At 47.7% G+C, this 17949-nt stretch overlaps 1 protein-coding gene across 4 annotated transcripts; it reads right to left on the bottom strand.

Moving 5' to 3' along the window:
• Nucleotides 1–743: 743 nt before the first annotated feature.
• On the bottom strand, nucleotides 744–11916 carry Nmral1 (NmrA like redox sensor 1). 4 transcript variants are annotated; one of them, XR_005090335.1, is made up of 7 exons: nucleotides 11417–11916; nucleotides 7833–8071; nucleotides 5171–5420; nucleotides 4312–4502; nucleotides 3512–3720; nucleotides 3254–3429; nucleotides 744–2794 (listed from the first exon to the last, which is right to left on the bottom strand). XR_005090335.1 is itself a non-coding variant. In XM_028894867.2 (6 exons), the coding sequence occupies exons 1-5, from the start codon at nucleotides 11454–11456 to the stop codon at nucleotides 3541–3543; spliced, it is 900 nt and encodes a 299-aa protein (XP_028750700.1). In that variant the 5' UTR covers nucleotides 11457–11916; the 3' UTR covers nucleotides 745–2794; nucleotides 3512–3540. The 4 variants fall into 4 exon arrangements, 3 of the variants coding, with proteins under 3 accessions (XP_028750700.1, XP_037056743.1, XP_028750699.1); XM_028894867.2 differs by lacking the exon at nucleotides 3254–3429 and having other exon boundaries at nucleotides 745–2794; XM_037200848.1 differs by lacking the exon at nucleotides 744–2794 and having other exon boundaries at nucleotides 2807–3429.
• Nucleotides 11917–17949: the final 6033 nt, after the last annotated feature.

Below are 17949 nucleotides of genomic sequence, written 5' to 3'. Positions count from 1 at the left end.
AGACAATGTTCCTCTGTGTGCAAACTCTTGAACCTAGTAGATTAGAGAGCCCAGCTGAGAAATGTGCATGTGCTCACTGTGTCCTTCCATGATTTTTCTGTTTTTCAGTCTTTGTTTTGCTATGTAGTCCAAGCTGGAACTCCTTTTTTTAAAAGGTGGTTCCTGGTATTGAACCCAGGACCTCAGGCCTGCTAGGCAAGTGTTCTACTGAGCTGTTCCCTTAGCTGCATTTCCCTATGTTACATTAAAAAAAATGCATATGGGAGTTTTGTCCACACATATCTATGTACCACTTGTGTGCAGTGCCCAGAGACCAGAAGAGGGTGTTGTGTCTTCTGGAACTGAAATGACAAGGAATTGGTTGTTAGCCACTATGTGGGCGCTAGGAACCAAACTCAGGTCCTCTACAAGAGCAGCAAATGCTAACTGATGAGGCGTCTCACCAGTCCCCCATATCAAACTTCCTGAACCTGGCAGGATGACTGGGTAAAAGTGCCAACAAGCCTGATGAACTGAATTCAATCCCTGGGACCCATATGTGGAAGGAGAGACCCAGTATCCGCAGGTTGGTTTTTGCTTATTGCTGTCTGAGTATGGGGGTCCATGCCTTTAATCCCAGAACTTAGAGGCAGAGGCAAGCAGATCTGTGAACTTGAGGCTAGCCAGGTCTACTTAGCAAATTCCAGACCAGCTAGGGTTACACACCAAAACTCTGTCTTTAAAAAAAAAAAAAAAAAAGTATGTTTTTTTTTTTTTTTTTGCTTAGTGTACTTTAACTAGTCCAGGCTTCCAGCAGAGCCTTAATGGCTTTTGAGATAAGCAGAGAGAGGTATGGAAGGATTCACTGGGCTGGGCGGGGAAGAGATGGGGGGGGGCAGCTGAACACTGGCCCGCAACAGTAGTGGGGGAGACACTGTTCTCAGGGGGTTCTTTCTCAAGAAGTCAGCCAGGTCTCAGAGCTAGGAAGGGACTTGGGAGAGGTAGGTGGGTCTTTGGCTAGGGCATCATTACTGACTTGTTGAGGACTCTTAGGTGGATAAAAGGTGGCTAGGCAACATCTATAGAATGAAGTCTCATCTCCAGGCCTAGGTGGGCTTATTTCTACACCCAGCTCCCGAGGCATTTGTTTTTAGACTTTGTAGCCTCTGAGCTGGAACTGGAGCATCATATGGGAGATGGAGGCAGAAATTCAAGGCCAGTCTTAGCAACATAGTGAATTTAAGGCCACAGGCTACATGAGACCTGGAGGACTGGTTGTCCCCTCTGTTTGGGTCCTCATCACCTTGCCTCCTGGGATTACAGGAGGTTTCCTGCGCTGTTTGTGGCCAAACAGAATACAGTCCAAGGTCTGCTGTTGTATGTAGAGGAAGAGCCTGTGCCTCGAGACATTTAGCTATGGCAGGAGATAGGAAACTGGTGGACATGACTGTCTCATTTGGTGAAATGGTTTGTAACACAAGGTGTTTTGTGTGCAGGGCAGATAATTTGTCACACACAGAACAGACCACCTAAGGAGCACTGTGTGTGGCTCTCCACTCGTAGCTTCATCGGGAACTTGGGAGGCTCCCACTGTGCTCTGCAGTGGAGGCCACCATTCAGAGGAACACAAACCAAACTGAAGGGCACGTGCAGGCTAGCAGGGTTTTGCCTTGGTGTGGCAGACAAAACACAGGGTACTTGAAGTGCTAGGCACAAGTGGGTTGACCGTGTCTTCACAACAGCCCAGGGGGTGGGGACCAGATAAGTAAACACCCGGGGTGGGCAGCGCATGGCCCTGATCCTGCCACTCTAGTGAGGAGCTGGCTGGTACTCCGTGTCCACGCTGGACCTTGATTCTGGCAGGCTATCCCAGGCTTAGGTGGAGCATCATAGAGCAGCACGTAGAGACAACCTGTGGGTCTCCTGACGCCGTGGGCTCAGAAGTCCACGCTTGTTACTGTCTTCTCCCTTTACTCTGCTGGGAAGGCCCCGCCCTTCCCCACAGACCTCAGTCCTGTCCTGACTGATTGGTCTTCTTAAACTTTTCATCTTTTTGGTGCTGGGGGTGAAGCCCAGGGTTTGTACTCGTGCTCTGCCTCTTAATGTCACTCAGAACCCTAACCTCGGACTCCCCAGCCACGCTGCTTATTTCCATCTGTTCTCTCCAGCCTGGGGTCTGTAACAGTTTTGCTTTTCTCTCTCTCTCTTTGTGTGGCCTTCCCACTAAATAAGTTCTTCGTCAGGGTGGCGTTGGTGGCACACACCTTTAGTCCCAGCACTTGGAGGCAGAGGCAGGTGGATCTCTCAGCTTAAGGCCAGCCTGGGCTACAGAGCAAGTTCCAGAATAGCCAGGGTTACACAGAGAAACTGTCTCAAAAAGTTGCCTTAAGACAGACAGTATAACGTGTCTGTTTACCCCACATTTTAAGGCGTGACACAGTTAGTTGTCAAGGACATGCCTCAGTCAAGAGTCTCTGGTAGAATGCATGATGGGATCACTGCTCCTTTTCCTGCTCCGAGTCTGATGTCAGGGAAGGACAGTACAAAGACAGTGTGCCAGTGGTTAGACAAACCCATACACTGGTGGAAATTCACAGACGTGCCATGAAATCTCAGCTGGTGTTTGGGCTTTCTGGGCCTTTGTTGCTCCCTGTGAAGGGCTGAGAGGTAAGCCGACCCATAATGTTGGTCTTAGGCACAGGCAACATCACCTCATCTCCAGTGGTCCACAGCTCTGCCACGTTTCATTTGTTCTTTCTGTAAGGACGTGTTGTGTGTGCACGTGTACATGTCACACAGGTACAGGTGAACATGCCTGTGTAGCATGAAGACCAGAAACTGATGTTAGACGCTCTCCTTCCGACACTCCCCACCCGATTTTGATTTTGCGAGGCAGGCCTGGCGCTCACTGGTTCGAGTTAAGACTAGTGGGCTAGTGAGCTGCAGAGACCTTCCTGTGATTGTGGGTCACACCTGCCTGTTTTGTGTGAGTGGGTGCCAGGATCTGAACTCGGGACCTCAGGCTTGCACAACCAGCACGTCACCGAGCCCTCTCCCCAGCCCCGTTGCTTTTTCCAGCCCCCTTTGAAGGTTATTTCCAGTTTGGCTACACCTGGCCAGAGTTCTGGTGAAGAGAGGAAAAAGACAAGGGTCCAGGACTTCTACATCAGTCTTCTGTCCTCATTCAGAACGAATGCATGGGTGGCCTCAGTGCCTCTGGCCCTGCCTGCCGGGTGTCAAAGGCTGCTGGCGCCTGGCTGAGACTCTGCTTTACCTGGTCCCCTGTGGACTGTGTGTGTGCACACTGCTCAGCGCTCTTCTCCGGGCTGAGGTGATAGCAGATGAGCCCTTGTGCCTACTTGGTGCCGCCTACCAGCACTTCCATTTTCATGCATCTGCCGCTCCAGCTCACTTCCCACAAACAAGAGGCCTTTTCTTTTGGGAAACTATCTGTGAGAACAATGGTTTTATTTGGGAAAAAAACAAAACAAAAACCCCCCACAAAACTGTACACAAGAAAGGATGGCTGTACCTCTTAGTCCCCGGCTGAGGGCTTCAGGATCACAGCTGAGCAAAGTCCTCTCTGTGCTGTGCTAACCACTGGTCCAGCGTTCGGGCCTTGGGGTTGAGTTGCAGGGTTAGATCAATGTTGCGGTCAGGTTTCAGGGCATAGAAACGGAACATGTTGGCCAAGTCTCGGGCCCCTGGGAAGCCAAGCTTCTCATATTGCTCAGGAGTTGTCTGGAAACAGAAAGGCCACATGCCTATTTCCTCCACAGCCCTGGTGATGCCAAGTAGGCTTGGCTTCCACCCGAGTCCTGGGAAGCCAGAGTATGACTGTGTTGGTCCTGCAGTCACTAACTCAGGTCCTCACTATGAGGCCACGCGAACACTACCAACTAGAAAGCCAGAAGTATGGAAACCGTGGCTCCTCACAGGCTACCTGAAACCGATCAGTTTAAAGTCTGTCCTTTCAAAGTCATGAGATGAAAGCCATCAGTGCCTCTCAGAGCTGAAATCAGCTACATCACTTCCTTGTTCAAAAGCCAAAACTATTCCTTTTTCAAACCAATCTGAACTCTCGAGCTCCTTAGGTCCTCCACAACCCTGGCTTAGTCCCACCTCTTAGTCCCACACCCCCTCACCACCCCAGGCGGGTTTCTCTGTGTAGCCCTGGCTGTCCAGGAACTCAGTCTGTAGACCAGACTGGCCTTGAACTCACAGAGGTCCACCTGCCTGTCTCAAAACAAACACAATAATAATAACCCTTTGGGAGTTAGGGACGTTTTGCAAGATCTGGGGCTTCACAGCTCTGGGGAGGGAGGGGCCCACCTTTGCATGATGTACAGTCTTGCCAGTGTGTCTGGTCAGCAGGGCAGCATACTCCTCTGCAGTGTGCCTGCAGGTGCTGAGGCCGATGTTCCGCCCTACATACTCTTCTGGCTTCTTCAGCAAGCTGAGCACCACGGGACCCAGGTCACTCACCGCCATTCCATCCATGGGGACATCACCCATGGGCAAGTCTGTGAGAACAGATAAGTGTGCTAGCAGGGACAGAGTTCCTCAGGGGAAGAGATTGGCAGCTGGTTCCCCAGCAGCCAGTCCTCTGGGCATCCACACATACCAGTGTTGGTCTGTCTTCGTGTAGCAGTTCTCAAGCTCTACAAACTCTAAGTCTGTACCAGTGGTCTGTCGTTCACTGGGCGGATCGGACTCCTAAACTCTGTGCCAACACCTGCATCCTCACGTGAAGGTGAGTGATAGCCACAGGGCAAGGAATGGCCAGCAGGCAGCAGCCCCTCCAGCTTTGGCCTCTAGTACCTCCTGCTCTAATCCACTGAGCGACTGGAAGGACACAAGTTGGCTGAGGTTCCTTCCAAGCTGAGTCAGGCATCCAGGTTGTTTACAGACTGGATGGCAGACACTTTCTACACCTTCCACTTCCCGCTCTGAGAGCAGTAATAACCTTGGCTGGTTTTCTCATTACTCCAAGGGACCATTGTGTTAAACCCATTTCACAGAATTTAAGTCGAGGCCTACCTAGAGTAGATGACTCTCCCAGTCTCAAGCCTAATGTCAGGGAGCCTGGGCTTAGACCCAAAGTGATCTGGTGACAACCCCACATTCGGCCAAACCTGTTAATTCATATGCTGCGAACTGTATTTCACTGTGTAGGGTAGGGCACACTCACCCAGCAAGTAACTCTCTCCATCTGCAGCTTTCTGGGGCAGGAAATAGGAAAGGAGGTTCTCAAAATAGCAAGGCAGCCGCACACTGGTCATGGGAACACCAATGTCTCGGAAATACTCCTCCACCTCCCCTTTGCCATCAAAGTGGCCTGCTGCCAGCCTTCCCGCCGTCAGCTTGCTGATGTTCTCCAGGCCACTGTAGACGACATAATGGAGGCCCAGGCGCTTGGCTAGATCTGCTAGAAGCTTGCCCTGGGAAGCAGGAAGGAGAGACCACAAGGGTAAGAGAAAGGCTGTGTGTCCCTGACCTTCCTCCCCTACACATGGATGAACTCCATGACTCCCCTGCCTGTGATGCTAAAAGCCAGACCACCCCCCAAGTCCTCTGCTCTGGAATCATGCTCACATACAGCACTACACCAAGCTTTCAAACTCCAGGGTCACCCTTAAAATCACGGGTCTTCTCAACTATACCTCACGGTGCACACTAGGGGAAAGTGAGGTCAGAGGTAAAGTCAGGAAGATCAGGAGTTCAAGGCCAACTTCAGCTACAAGAGACCCCATATTAAAAAGAAAAGGAAAAAAAGAAAAAAACACTTAAAAAGGGAGCAAGCCTGCCTTGGGAAGGGGTGCTAGAAACCTTTTTGATGTGCATACCCCATCTTTGCTGACTGCAGAACTTAGCTGACGATTGGTGAGCTCAGAGTCATCTTTGGAGATGCTACAGCTTGATGGCTAAGCACAAAGGTCACTCAGGTTCATCTGGGCTGTGTGACCCAGGACAAGTGGTCCAACCGTTGTGACCCCATTGGTTAATAAACAATGATCCATGCCATTGAAGTTGGGGATATGTAATCGCAGCCCCCTAAAAGATCTGCTCATACATTACCCCTGCAAGCTTTTAAATATGACTTCATTTGGGGACAGGGTCTTTGTAGACAGCATTAACAGTCGTGAGATTTGATTATCTTAGATTAATCACATGAATCCTAAAATCCTAAATAAATATCCTCCTAAGAGAAGAGAGCTATGGAGCTGGACAAATGGCAAATTGGTTAAAAGCACTGGCTGTTCTTACAGAGAACCCAGGTTCATTTCCCAGCACCCACATGGCTGCTCACAGTGTCTGTAACTCCAGCTCCAGGGGATCTGATGCCCTCTTCTGGTCTCTGTGGACACTGCATGCAAGAGGTGCAGGGACACACATGAGGACAAGACACCTGGGGTGGTTTGAATGGGAACAGCCCCTGAGGGCTTGAATACTTGGTCCCACTGGTGTGGCTGTTTGGGAAGAATTAGGAGGTATGACTTTGTTGGAGAAAGTGTGTCACCGGGGATGGGTTTTGAGGTTTCAAAAGCCTATACCATTCCCAGGTGGCTCTCTTTGAGCCTCACACCCATGGATCAGGATACTCCTCCACTGCCATGCTTCCTGCCATGATGATCATGGACTCAAACCCTCTGGAACCATGAGCCCTAATAAATATAAGTTGCCTTGGCCATGGTGTCCCTTCACAGCAATAGAAAAGTAACAGACAATGCCGTAAACATAAAATTTTTAAAAAAATAAATAATAATAAGCCAGGCATGGTGGCATATGCCTGTAATCCTAGCATTCAAGATTACAAGTTGCAGGCCCACTTGGGCTATATAGCAAGACCTTGTCTCATCCCCCCTGCCAAAATAAAACCCACAAGAACCCAGGAGAATATGGAGGCACTCACTGGTGTGATACATAAGCTTAGGCACACCCAGAGCCACAGAAGCGGGCAGAGCTGAGGAAGCACTCCTCCTGGAGTGTTAGGAGGGCCTGAGACCTTGCTGGCAACTGCTGGAGAACACTATGTAAGGTGTGTTATTTTGTTCATGTTGCATTTGTTTAACTCTGTGGACCTGTGTAACTGTGCCTGTCTGAAACACCTGACGGGTCTAATAAAGAGCTGAACAGCCAACAGTGAGGCAGGAGAGAGAGATAAGTGGGGCTGGCAGGAAGAGAGGATGTATAGAAGGAGAAATCTGCAAGGAGGAAGAAAAGAGATGGAGGAGTGAAGAGAAGAGTGAAGGAGGACCCCAGGGCCAGCCACCCAGCTACACAGCCAGCCACAGAGTAAGAGTAAGATTTACAGAAGTAAGAGAATGGGAAAAGGTCAGAAGCAAAAGGTAGATGGGATAAGTTAAGAAAAGCTGGCAAGAAAAAGCCAAGCTAAGGCTGGACAGTCATAATTAAGAATAAGCCTCCATGTGTGATTTATTTGGAGCTGGGTGGGGAAGGTCCCCCCAAAAGACCAAAGACCAAGCAATAACAGGCAACTTAATCTGGATGTCCACCTTTTAGAACTGTGAGCCACTTTCTGTAGCTTTAGACTGGAGTATACTGTTACTGTAGTCCCAGGGGGCTCACAAGGGTTTCCCAGGACTAAGGAGACAAATTGTTCCAAGCAGACCTTTGTCCCATGTGCTGTAGGATGTAGTGGTTTACCATGCAAGGGTTCAAGAGCTAGGCAAGGGTGTCCTTCATCTGTGTTTGAAGAGCAACAAGAAAAGAGCAAGGCCTGAAGTGCTCAGCGCTCCCTGGCAAGTCAGAGCTGCCTCCTGGATCAGCTGGGGTCCAGAGGCCTTGTCCGAGACACACTAAACCAATCCCCCGTCTCCTCACACCCTCACCTGCTCGACTTCCCGCTCCCGGCTGCACTTCTCCCAGTAGTTGGTCACAATGAAGGCGGCATGAGCTCCCGTCAGTGCCAGCTCCATGCTAGCCTTGTCGTCCTGATCTCCTCGCATGACTTCAGCGCCCCGCAGCTTCAGCTCTTTGGCTGCTCTCTGCTCAGGATTCCTTGTTACCACTCGAACCCTGAATGTCCCATCTTCCAGCAATGTGCGTGCCACTGAGCCACCTTGGGCCCCTGTGAAGAGTCAAAAAGATCTCCGGGGTCACAACTGCCAGAGTCAGAGAGAGCAGAGCCCAGAAGGGATTGTTCCACCAGGGCAAGAATGTCCAGAAACATACCAGTGTTCTTAAACTACTTTTAGGTTTTCTAGATTTGGGGGGAGGTTGCTACACAGAATCTGTGTAGCCCAGGCTGACCTGGAATAAAGATGTAGACCAGGCTAGCCCTGAACTCACAGAGATCCCCCTGCCTCTGCCTCCCAAGTGCTAGGATTAAAGAAATACACTACCACATTCAGCTTCCTTACTAGGTTTTTTTATTTAGAGACTTTGAATGTTTTTTCTTCTGACCTCATTCTCCAGGACATTGGGAATACAGGATGAGCCACCACAGCATGCTGTTTACTTGTATTTTTAAGATGTATTTTATGTGTATGAGTGTTTGCATGTATGCAATTGTAGCACATATGTGTCTGGTGTCCATGGAAGCCAGAAAGGGACATTAGATCTAAAACCAGAGTTACAGACAGTTGTGAGCGGCCCAACATGAGTGATGGGAACTGAAGTTAGGTCTTCTGTAAGCAGCTCTTTGCCTTTTTAAAATGTATAATTCAAGGGCTGATGGTGTAGTTCAGTGGTAGTATGTTTTCCTAGAATGCATGAAACCCTAGGCTCAATCCTGAGCACCATACATACGCATACAAAATAACAAAGGGATAAAATGTACAATAAAATGCTTTTTAATATAATCACTGAATTGTGTAACCATTTTTATCCACGTCTACCATCCTGTGTCCTCACCCCCAAAAGAGGCCTCATCTCTATTTCCCATCCACTAACTTGTCAACCGTTAATTTACCTGGGATTTGCCCTCTGTTGACTTTCATGCAAATGGAATCACATTTGTGGCCTTTGGTGACTGGTTCTGTCAGGTCAAGATTAACCTACATGTTTGTTTTTCCACATATTTATACCGTGTGTGTGTGTGTGTGTGTGTGTGTGTGTGTGTGTGTGTGTGTGTGTTTGCACATGCACAAGTGAAGTCCAAGTGGTCAGTTTTGGTGGCAAGCACTCTTCCCCGCTGAGCCATCTCATTGGCTAGCAGCACATGTGTGTCCTTTTTAATTTCTTTTTAATTTTTTTTAAGTTTTATGTATTTTTATTATGTGTATCAGTATTTTGCTTGCATGTATGCATGCATGCATGCATGTATGTATGTGTACTGTGTGTGGGGTACCTGAGGAGGCCAGAAGATGTTCTCAGACCCCCTGGAACTGGAATTACAGATAGTTATGAGCAGCCAGGTGGGGTTACTGGGAACCAAACCAAGAGCAAGTGCTCTAACCCTGAGCCACCTCTCCAGCTTCCATTTATTTATTTACTTACTTACTTATTTTTTATTTATTTATTTTTCTTTCCCAAGACAGGGTTTCTCTGTGTAACAGCCTTGGCTGTGCTGGAACTTTGTAGACCAGGCTGGCTTTGAACGCACAGAGATCCGCCTGCCTCTGCCTCCTGAGTTCTGGGATTAAAGGCGTGCGCCACCACCGCCCAGCTCCCAGCCTCTTTTATAGCATTTTCTAACCAGGCAGTGGCCAGTCTACCTGTTGTCTCAGCTACTCCAGGAGCTGACAAGGGAGGGCAGCTTGGACCTCAGGAGTTTAAAGCCTGCCTGGATGACACAATCCACTTTAAAATGGGAAATTGGGCCAGGTGTGGTGGCACAAGCCTTTAATCCCAGCACTCAGAACGCAGGAGTAGATGGATCCCTGAGTTCAAAGCCGGCTTGGTATACATAGTGAGTTCCTGGCCAGCCAGACCTACAAAGTGAGACAGTGCTTCAAGACACCAAAACCAAAATCAAAGCTTTTTTTTAACTGTAACATGGGGTTGGGGGTGGGGCACAAATCAGGGGTAGAGGATCTGACTGGTGGGAAGCCTTGGCTTCCATCTCCTGCCCCACAAACACAGTGGACCACAGGCCATCACTGAGGAGGCTGAGGAAGCAGGATCAGAAGTTCCAGGCCTTGAACCATTCAGTGGCTTGGTGGGTAAAGGAGATTGAGGCCAAGCCTAACACCTGAGCTCCACCTCTGGGACCCAATTGATGGAAAGAGAGAACCAAATTTTCTGAAAGTTGTACTTTCAACCTCCAAACGTGCCCAGTGGCAATGTGTATACCCACAACATAAAATTTAGTAAGTGTTTTAACAAATTCAGGGCCACCTGGGCTACATAGTGAGACTTCTCTTGAATAAAGATATAACCAGGCAGTTGTAGCACACACCTTTAATCCCAGCACTCAGGAGGCAGAGGCAGGTGGATCTCTGTCAGTTTGAGGCCAACCTGGTCTACAGAGCGAGATCCAGGACAGCCAGGGGGGGAAAAGGCATCTTTCCAATCTTTCCAGCACCATTATTTATTTTATTTTGAGAAGGGTCTTGCTATGTAACTCTGGCTGACCTAAAAGTCAGAGCTCCACCTGCTTCTCCCAGATGATGAGATTAGCCTTAAATCTTCACATGTTCACATAGTAAGACCCTTCTCAAAATAAAATAAATAATGGGGCTGGAAAGGTGGCTTTGCAGTTAAGGCTGCTCAAACAGAGGACCAGGGCATGATTCCCAGCACCCACATGTCGGCTGACAATCAGAACTCTAATTCCGGGGAATCCAGTATCCATGTCCAGCCTTGTCAAGCATCGCACACACATGGTGCACAGACACACATGTTTGAAAAACACCACTTAACATAAAATAAATAGATGAAGAACCCCACGACCACCACGATTCAGCAGTTCAGCATATAATTCAGAGGTATTGCCCTTGCCCAGGATTTGGAAAGTCCTAGGAAGCTGTTTTTTTTATTTATTTATTTTTTTTTTTTAAGAATTAATATATCTGAAAGGAAAACAGGTAGAGAGGGCGGAGAAGTGTATGGAAGCAAAGTAACAAGCTGCTGTTTGAAAATGTGACCAATATTTACATAGACTCTGTACAAAATCAAGAAAATTTGTTAATTGGGGAAGGGGGAGGGAGAAAATTTAATTTTGGTATTCTGTGCAAATACACGTGCCAGCCCACCCACATGCACGCACACACACAAATAGAAGTTGCTCTGTAGACCATCTGGCCTTGAACTCTTTAGAAAGCCACCTGCCTCTGCCTTCTTAGGCCTCGGATTAAAGGTGTGTGAGCCACCGCGCCCGCATATATATTCAAAACCAATCTGCACTCAGGTTCTGTCGCCCCTGCCCACCCACATGTGTGGGAACCACAGCCACTCTTCCGGCAAGATCTTCCTGCAAATGAGGGGCGGAAGGCCCCGGCTCGGTCGACCTTACCAGGCCTGACTCGCTCACCTGTGGCTCCAAAAACCACCACCAGTTTCCTATCCGCCATGGGGTCCAGGGCCCAAGGAGCGCGATCCCAAGAGGTGCGGAGAAGCAGAGTTGGCGAAGGGCAGATCTCTGTCCGGAGCCGTCTGGTTCCTGAATGCGTGCTGAGATCCGGTCTGGCAATACCCAGTGCCCTGGATCTCCGCTTCCAGGCCCCAGATCACAACTCGGGTGACAAAGGCTGGGATGGGGAGTTGGGGAAGAGTGGGATTTGGCGGGATCCGCCGGCCTGCCGCAGAGTCCACTAAAGGGGGGGGGTCGCTCCTGTGCAAACCGCCAGCCCCCACTGCAGCCTCCAGGCTACCCTTGTAGAGCCCCCCTCCTGGTCACACCGTGCTTGTGGTCAGCCGGTTGCCAGGCTTTCGAACCCCCGCGGTCCTGGTCCTGACCCTGCTTCTTCTGCTCACTCAATCTGCCCTCCCCGCCCCGCTCCCGGATGGTTCCTCCCTTCACGCTGCAGCTGCTTCTGGCTTTAAGCGTTTGGGTGAGCGCACTGCCCTAAGTGTGCACATCCGTTTTGTCCCCAGCACACTTGGCACGTGACTGGAGTGGGGGCTGGGGTGGGAGGTGGAGTCTCTGCTGGAAGAATACCTGTCTCAGCCTCCAGAGTGCTGGAATTAGAGGTATGGATTACCATGCTTCGTTAGTTATATATACACGTTATGTGAAACATTGATCTAAACTCATAAAATGTTCTTGGCATCTCCACCACCACCACCATCATCATCATTATTGATGAGATCCCACCTGGAACTCGATATGTAGACAGGCTCTGCCTTACCTGTCCTGATGCCACACCTGGCTTGGTTACTATTTTAATAAATACATGAACATCTATCTGCACATATTGGCCGTCATCTAGTGATTAAGTGACCGTGTCTGTTAACCTCCTTTTGTATGCCTGACTCACTCTTGCGGGAACTGCAATTTTTCTATTATTTATTTATTTATTTATTCGTTCATTTATTTATTCATTCATTCATTCATTTATTTATTCGTTCATTCATTCATTTATTCATTCGTTCATTCATTCATGGTTTTTGGGTTTTTTTGAGACAGGTTTTCTCTGTGTGTAGCCCTGGCTGGCCTCGAACTCACAGAGCTCACATTCACCCCCACCCCTTACTTTTTTGTTGTTCTCTTCCTATTCCTGTTGATGACCTTCCTTTGCGGCCAGTCTTTCTTCTGTTTTCATATTTGCTGTTTTCTTCTTTTATTCCATTTTAAACATTTTAAAAATTATTTAAATTATTGGATTTTAAACATTTAAAAATCTTTAAAATATTGTATTCTATTTTACACTTTGTGTATATGTGTTTGTGCATGCGCATGCAGGTATCTGTGAAGAACAGAAGAGGGTGTTTGGTACCCTGGAACTGGAGTTGCATGTGGTTGTGAGACGCCCGATGTGGGTGCTGGGGACTGAGCTGGGATCCTCTGGAAGAGCAACAAGTACTCTTAACTACTGAAACATCTCTCTAGTGTTTTTTTTTGTTTTTTTTTTTTTAATGATTTTTTTATTTTTCAAGGCAGGGTTTCTCCACATAACAGTGCTGGCTGTCCTGGAACTCACTCTGTAGACCAGGCTGGTCTCGAACTCACAGAGATCCACTTGCCTCTGCCTCCTGGGTTCTGGGATTAAAGGCGTGCGCCAGCACTGCAGCTTCTTAATGATTTTTTAAGAAAATTTTTTCTTAATGGTTCCATTAGGGTTGCTTACAGGAGGCACATGGGTGAGAGGGTATGTATTCCTATGGGCACGAATGGGCATCCATTCATGAATTTATTTTATATTGCCATCTCTGTCATCCTATTATGCTTCTGTGTCAATGAGACAGACAAAGGGAGTCCATGTCTTTTTCGGGTACTGAGCAGGTGTCGGACATTTGTAGAGCATTGTACATATCTGTTAAAATCTCTATTAAATGTTAATGATAGTTTCTTGAGGTTCGTATTGTAAGCACGCCTTCTGGTTCATTTTCCATCAGATAAGCAGAGCCTCTGGGGAATGGGGCAATCAATTCCCTCATTAGCAGCTGTTGGACTTTCTTCTGCTGCCTTATGTAAAAAAAACTGTCGGTCAAACAGCCAGCTGGACTGGATTATGCCAGCACCAGCCAGCTGGAACACCCCACAGACACCTGGAGAAAACTGACAATTGTAACTATTGCGCTAGCTCCTGAAGGCACAGCTTTGGTAAGTAAGGGCTGTTGCAAAATCTGTTTATACCAACGTGTTGCTTATCAAGAAGCCTCAGTGAACTCTAAATCTTGCAACTATTTCCATCTAGGTAAGAGAGGGAACAGTCTCCTGTGACCTAGCAAACAGACGACCGTGATTGCTGCTAAGAGACAGGGCTGTGATTGGTCCAAAACAAATAGCTGAAGTTTGTCCAAAGCAAATGGCTATGATTGGTCATTGGTCTAAACACCCTTCTCAGGCTCACCTAGTAGGCTGGCCATGGGTGCTGTAGGTCCACCCAGTAGCTTCTCAACTGGAGGGTTTTGGTTTGGTGTTGTTTTTGTTCTTTTCTCTTTTCAGCAGAGTTGGCAGTCTCAAGACGGAGGAAGCAACACTGGCCAGTGGTGGCGCACACCTTTAATCCCAGCACTCGGGAGGCTGGTGCGTGCTCTGTGTGGTGTAGGTTGGCCAAAGAGAGAGGTCATTCTACAGTGATTTTTTGAGGCCTGTGTGGCAGCAGGGAGGTCCAGCCTCTGACGGACTGAACCTTGAACAGCTGTACAAAGGCATATTTATTGATTGTTGCACAAAGTTGTCTTTTGGGTAAACAAGTTCCTCATACCAAAGTCCCTGATCTAACCCATATGTGTTTCTGAAGGAAAGGCATCACTCCCCGCTACTTTAGTCCTTATTGTGTCTGCAGTACCCAACAATCCAAGAGTTTCAGGTGGGCCAGCAGTGTCTGGTGACCAAAGTCATGCAAAGGCTGTAGAGCTGCTTCAGAAAAACAACTCTGTCAATCGACAGAAAACAATCACTGATTTCCACTGAGATTTATTTAAGGTACTTACAGAAAACAACTGTTCTAATGATTTCCCTGTATACAGTGACTCTGTTAGATTCCTACAAGAACATGCAGAGACAGGCAGATCTCTGTGAATTCAAGGCCAGCCCAGTCTACAAAGAAAGCTCCAGGACAACCAGGGCTACACAGAGAAACCCTGTCTTGAAAAACAAACAAACAAACAAACGAACGATGGAGGAAGCAGCAGAGACATCAGTGGAGATGGTGGGTGACTCAAGAGACATCGGAGGTGCTGGGGATTTAGCTCAGTGGTAGAGCACTTGCCTAGCAAGCGCAAGGCCCTGGGTTCGGTCCTCAGCTCAAAAAAAAAAAAAAAAAACATCTGAGTGGTCGGCAGGAACACCAGTGAATGGGTCCAGGCAGCCAACGATCAGCCAGTGCTGCGGGCCGCAGGAATATCATAGGAACTCAGCTGGTTATGGCAAAGTTACTACCTGGAGGAATCAGGGAATTCCTCCAGAGGAAGCCAAATCCCAAGGAGTTTTTGGTGTTACTTGGCTTGTTATATATCAGCCATATTCTGTTATGAAAATCATGTGTGCCGTCATAGTTTTCCCAATTGATTTTTCCCTAAGAAGGGCTAACAATGTGGACTGATCACTCTCTAGACATACACATTCCAGGCATTTTGAGAACAGCCTCAGGAAAGGCTTTCTCTGGAATCAGATATCTCCCCTAGCCACTTTCAAGGACTAAAGGAGACATCACCCAGGTGGTCACCCAATTTCCGAGGATTAACAGTGATAACAACCCACAGGCGAGTCTCCTGACTTAAGGTAAATTCCACAAGGGGACACCGCCTAGGTCAGGTAGACATTAAGTAATAGCTTTACACAATTTAGCTCAGACCCCTCCTTTCTTACAGCCTTACTAACTTTATAGACCTCTAACTACTTACCTAACCACTTCTAGGAATACTTAGGTAACCTTCTGTGCTAACAGCTATGCTCAGCCAGAACTCCCAGTTCAAGCCTCCCTGTAATTATCATTATTGGTAGCATCCGGCCAGGTCCATCACCGGATGGAGGAAAGTACCTTATCAGAGATACCTCTGTACTCTCTAAGAACAGACTTAAGCATCCAGGTTACCTGTTTGAGAAGGCCTGGCGGATGTGTCAATTAAGCCTATTCTTATCACCCCTCCATTTGACCCTGGAAGCCTGGCTTTGCACTGCTAAGGAAATACTGCTTGTAAGTGTATATATACCAGAACTCCCAGGGCAGGAGAAGACAGAGAAGAGAGAAGAGAATGGAAGAACTAGATGGGTAAGAACTTGAGAGGAACGGACTGAGATGGGGAAGAACTAGATTGAAGAGCTAAAAGAGAGGACTAGAGGAACGAGATGGAAGATGAGGAAGAGCCAGATGGGGAAGAACAAGATGAGGAAGAGCCAGATGAGAGAGAAGGAGACGGGAGAGGAGCTGATAGGGGAAAGAACTAGATAGATGAGAACCTAGAAGGGACAGAACTAGATGAAGGAATTAAGATAGAACATAGAGGGGACAGTAGATAAATATAGAGAGAAATCAGGCAAGAAAGGAGCTAGACATGAGAACAAAACTGAAGCTGTGTATAAAGGATGTTATGCCAGAGGAATTAAAGCAAGTGGACTATAGAACTCGGTGTGCTGAGATTATATTTCCTGATAATAGTCCTCGCCGTTAGTAGTTCTCTCTCCTGAGCCCCTGGGATGTATAATATTAAGGCTGGTCCCTCTAATATTATACAAGAAGCCAGCACAGGAAAAATGCAGTGCGTGTCGAGAGACAGCAAGAGCGAGCAAAGAGCTGAGACTGCAGGAACCGAGAAGAAAGACTGCAGGCCCTGGTCACAGGGATGTCAAGTCTTCAGGGCCTTAGGGTCTGTAATCAGCCTTGCCCCTTAGCTCCAGTCACTGCCATCTTTCTGCTAGGCCACAAGGAAAAGTGACCCTCCTCTGGCCAAGGTGGACATAGTTGTAGGGTCACCTCAAGTTCACTGAGACTTCTGAAAACAAAAAGTCCAGTACAAACTGTTGAAACAGCCTTGGATGATGCTGTGCCTTCCAGAGCCCAGGTGATCATCTGTGGTCATCAGCTTTCTCAGGGTGTCTGCAGTGTGTTCCAGATGACTGATACTGGCATAAGGACAGCCATTTGATTGACAGCCCTTTTCTTCAAAGTAGCTAGACAGTAAGAAAGAGTCTAAGGCAGCTGTAAGTTGGGGAGTCATGTTGGAACATCCTGAACATCTTTTCTTACTTTCAGAAACACAAATACCAGGAATGCTTTCTGTTATCAAGGACTGGGGCTCAAGGGTTCAGAGCACTGGCTGCTCTTCCAGAGGTCCTGAGTTCAGTTCCCAGCACCCACATGGTGGCTCACAGCCATCTCTAGTGGGATCTAATGCTCTCTTCTGGCATGCAGGTGTACACGCAGAGCACTCATACATAAAATATAAATAAATATGATTTGAAAAAACACCAAAAAAACCTAAAGGGCTTACTAACAGCAACAGTGATTTTAACAGATGTTGACTTGCTTCCCCAGAGCCCAACACCTGCCTAATGCCCCAAGAAGAGATTCTCTTCTCTTTATAACCCAAGAGGGTTTCTCTCATTTGTCTTGCTTCCATTAAGTGTCCTAATGATCACCCCCACTCCCCAGCAGAACACCAGACTGGCTCTACCTTGTTCAAAAGCCATATTGAAGGGTTGGAGAGATGGCTCAGCGGTTAAGAGCACTGGCTGCTCTTCCAGAGGACAAGAGTTCAATTCCCAGCAACCACATGGTGGCTCACAACCACCTGTAATGAGATCTGGTGCCCTCTTCTGGCCTGCAGGGACACATGCAGGCAGAATACTGTATACATAATAAAAATTAAAAAAAAAAAAAAAAAAAAAAAGCCATACTGAAACTCCAAGGACCTTAAACTCATTATGATAATAGCACACCCATTGGTGCCAGGACAGATCCAGGAATGAATAAATTAGGGGTAAAAAGAAGTGGTACCCTGATTCTTGGAAACTTTCTCCATGAAAAGCTCTGATAATGTAGCACAATGGTAGAGTTTAGTCTAGTATGTCTAGTATGCTGGAGATCCTGAGTTCAATCCCTAGTAGTGCATCCTCTCCCCATAATAAAATTACAGAAAAGAAAGAAATTACAGAAAAGAAAAGAAAGATCTGAGGAGTGCTTGTATACATCACCCCTTGTAACTCAGTCCTAATAAAATCTAACACCCTAGTCCTGCTCAGGGAGAAGTTGCCACCATACTGTCTCTGGTCATCAAATAAACTGCCTGCTCCAGAATTGCTTGGTTATTTGTGAATGGTATTGAGTAGAAAAAGATCCTGCAAAACTGGTTAACAAGTCTAGTGTTGGGGCTGGAGAGATGGCTCAGTGGTTAAGAGCAACGCCTGCTCTTCCAAAGGTCCTGAGTTCAATTCCCAGCAACCACATGGTGGCTCAC

This window comes from Peromyscus leucopus, chromosome 8b, assembly GCF_004664715.2.
Source record: "Peromyscus leucopus breed LL Stock chromosome 8b, UCI_PerLeu_2.1, whole genome shotgun sequence".
NCBI lineage: Eukaryota > Metazoa > Chordata > Mammalia > Rodentia > Cricetidae > Peromyscus > Peromyscus leucopus.
This window is presented reverse-complemented; position numbering and strand designations above follow the sequence as displayed.

Excerpts from the sequence above, each read along its gene's own strand:
- Nmral1 (XM_028894867.2), bottom strand. The coding sequence starts at position 11,456 with ATGGCGGATAGGAAACTGGTGGTGGTTTTTGGAGCCACAG. Across the intron at positions 8,072-11,416 it reads GGTGGTTTTTGGAGCCACAG|GGGCCCAAGGTGGCTCAGTG; the intron begins GTGAGCGAGTCA and ends GACTCTTCACAG. Across the intron at positions 3,721-4,311 it reads AGACTGTACATCATGCAAAG|ACAACTCCTGAGCAATATGA; the intron begins GTGGGCCCCTCC and ends TTCTGTTTCCAG.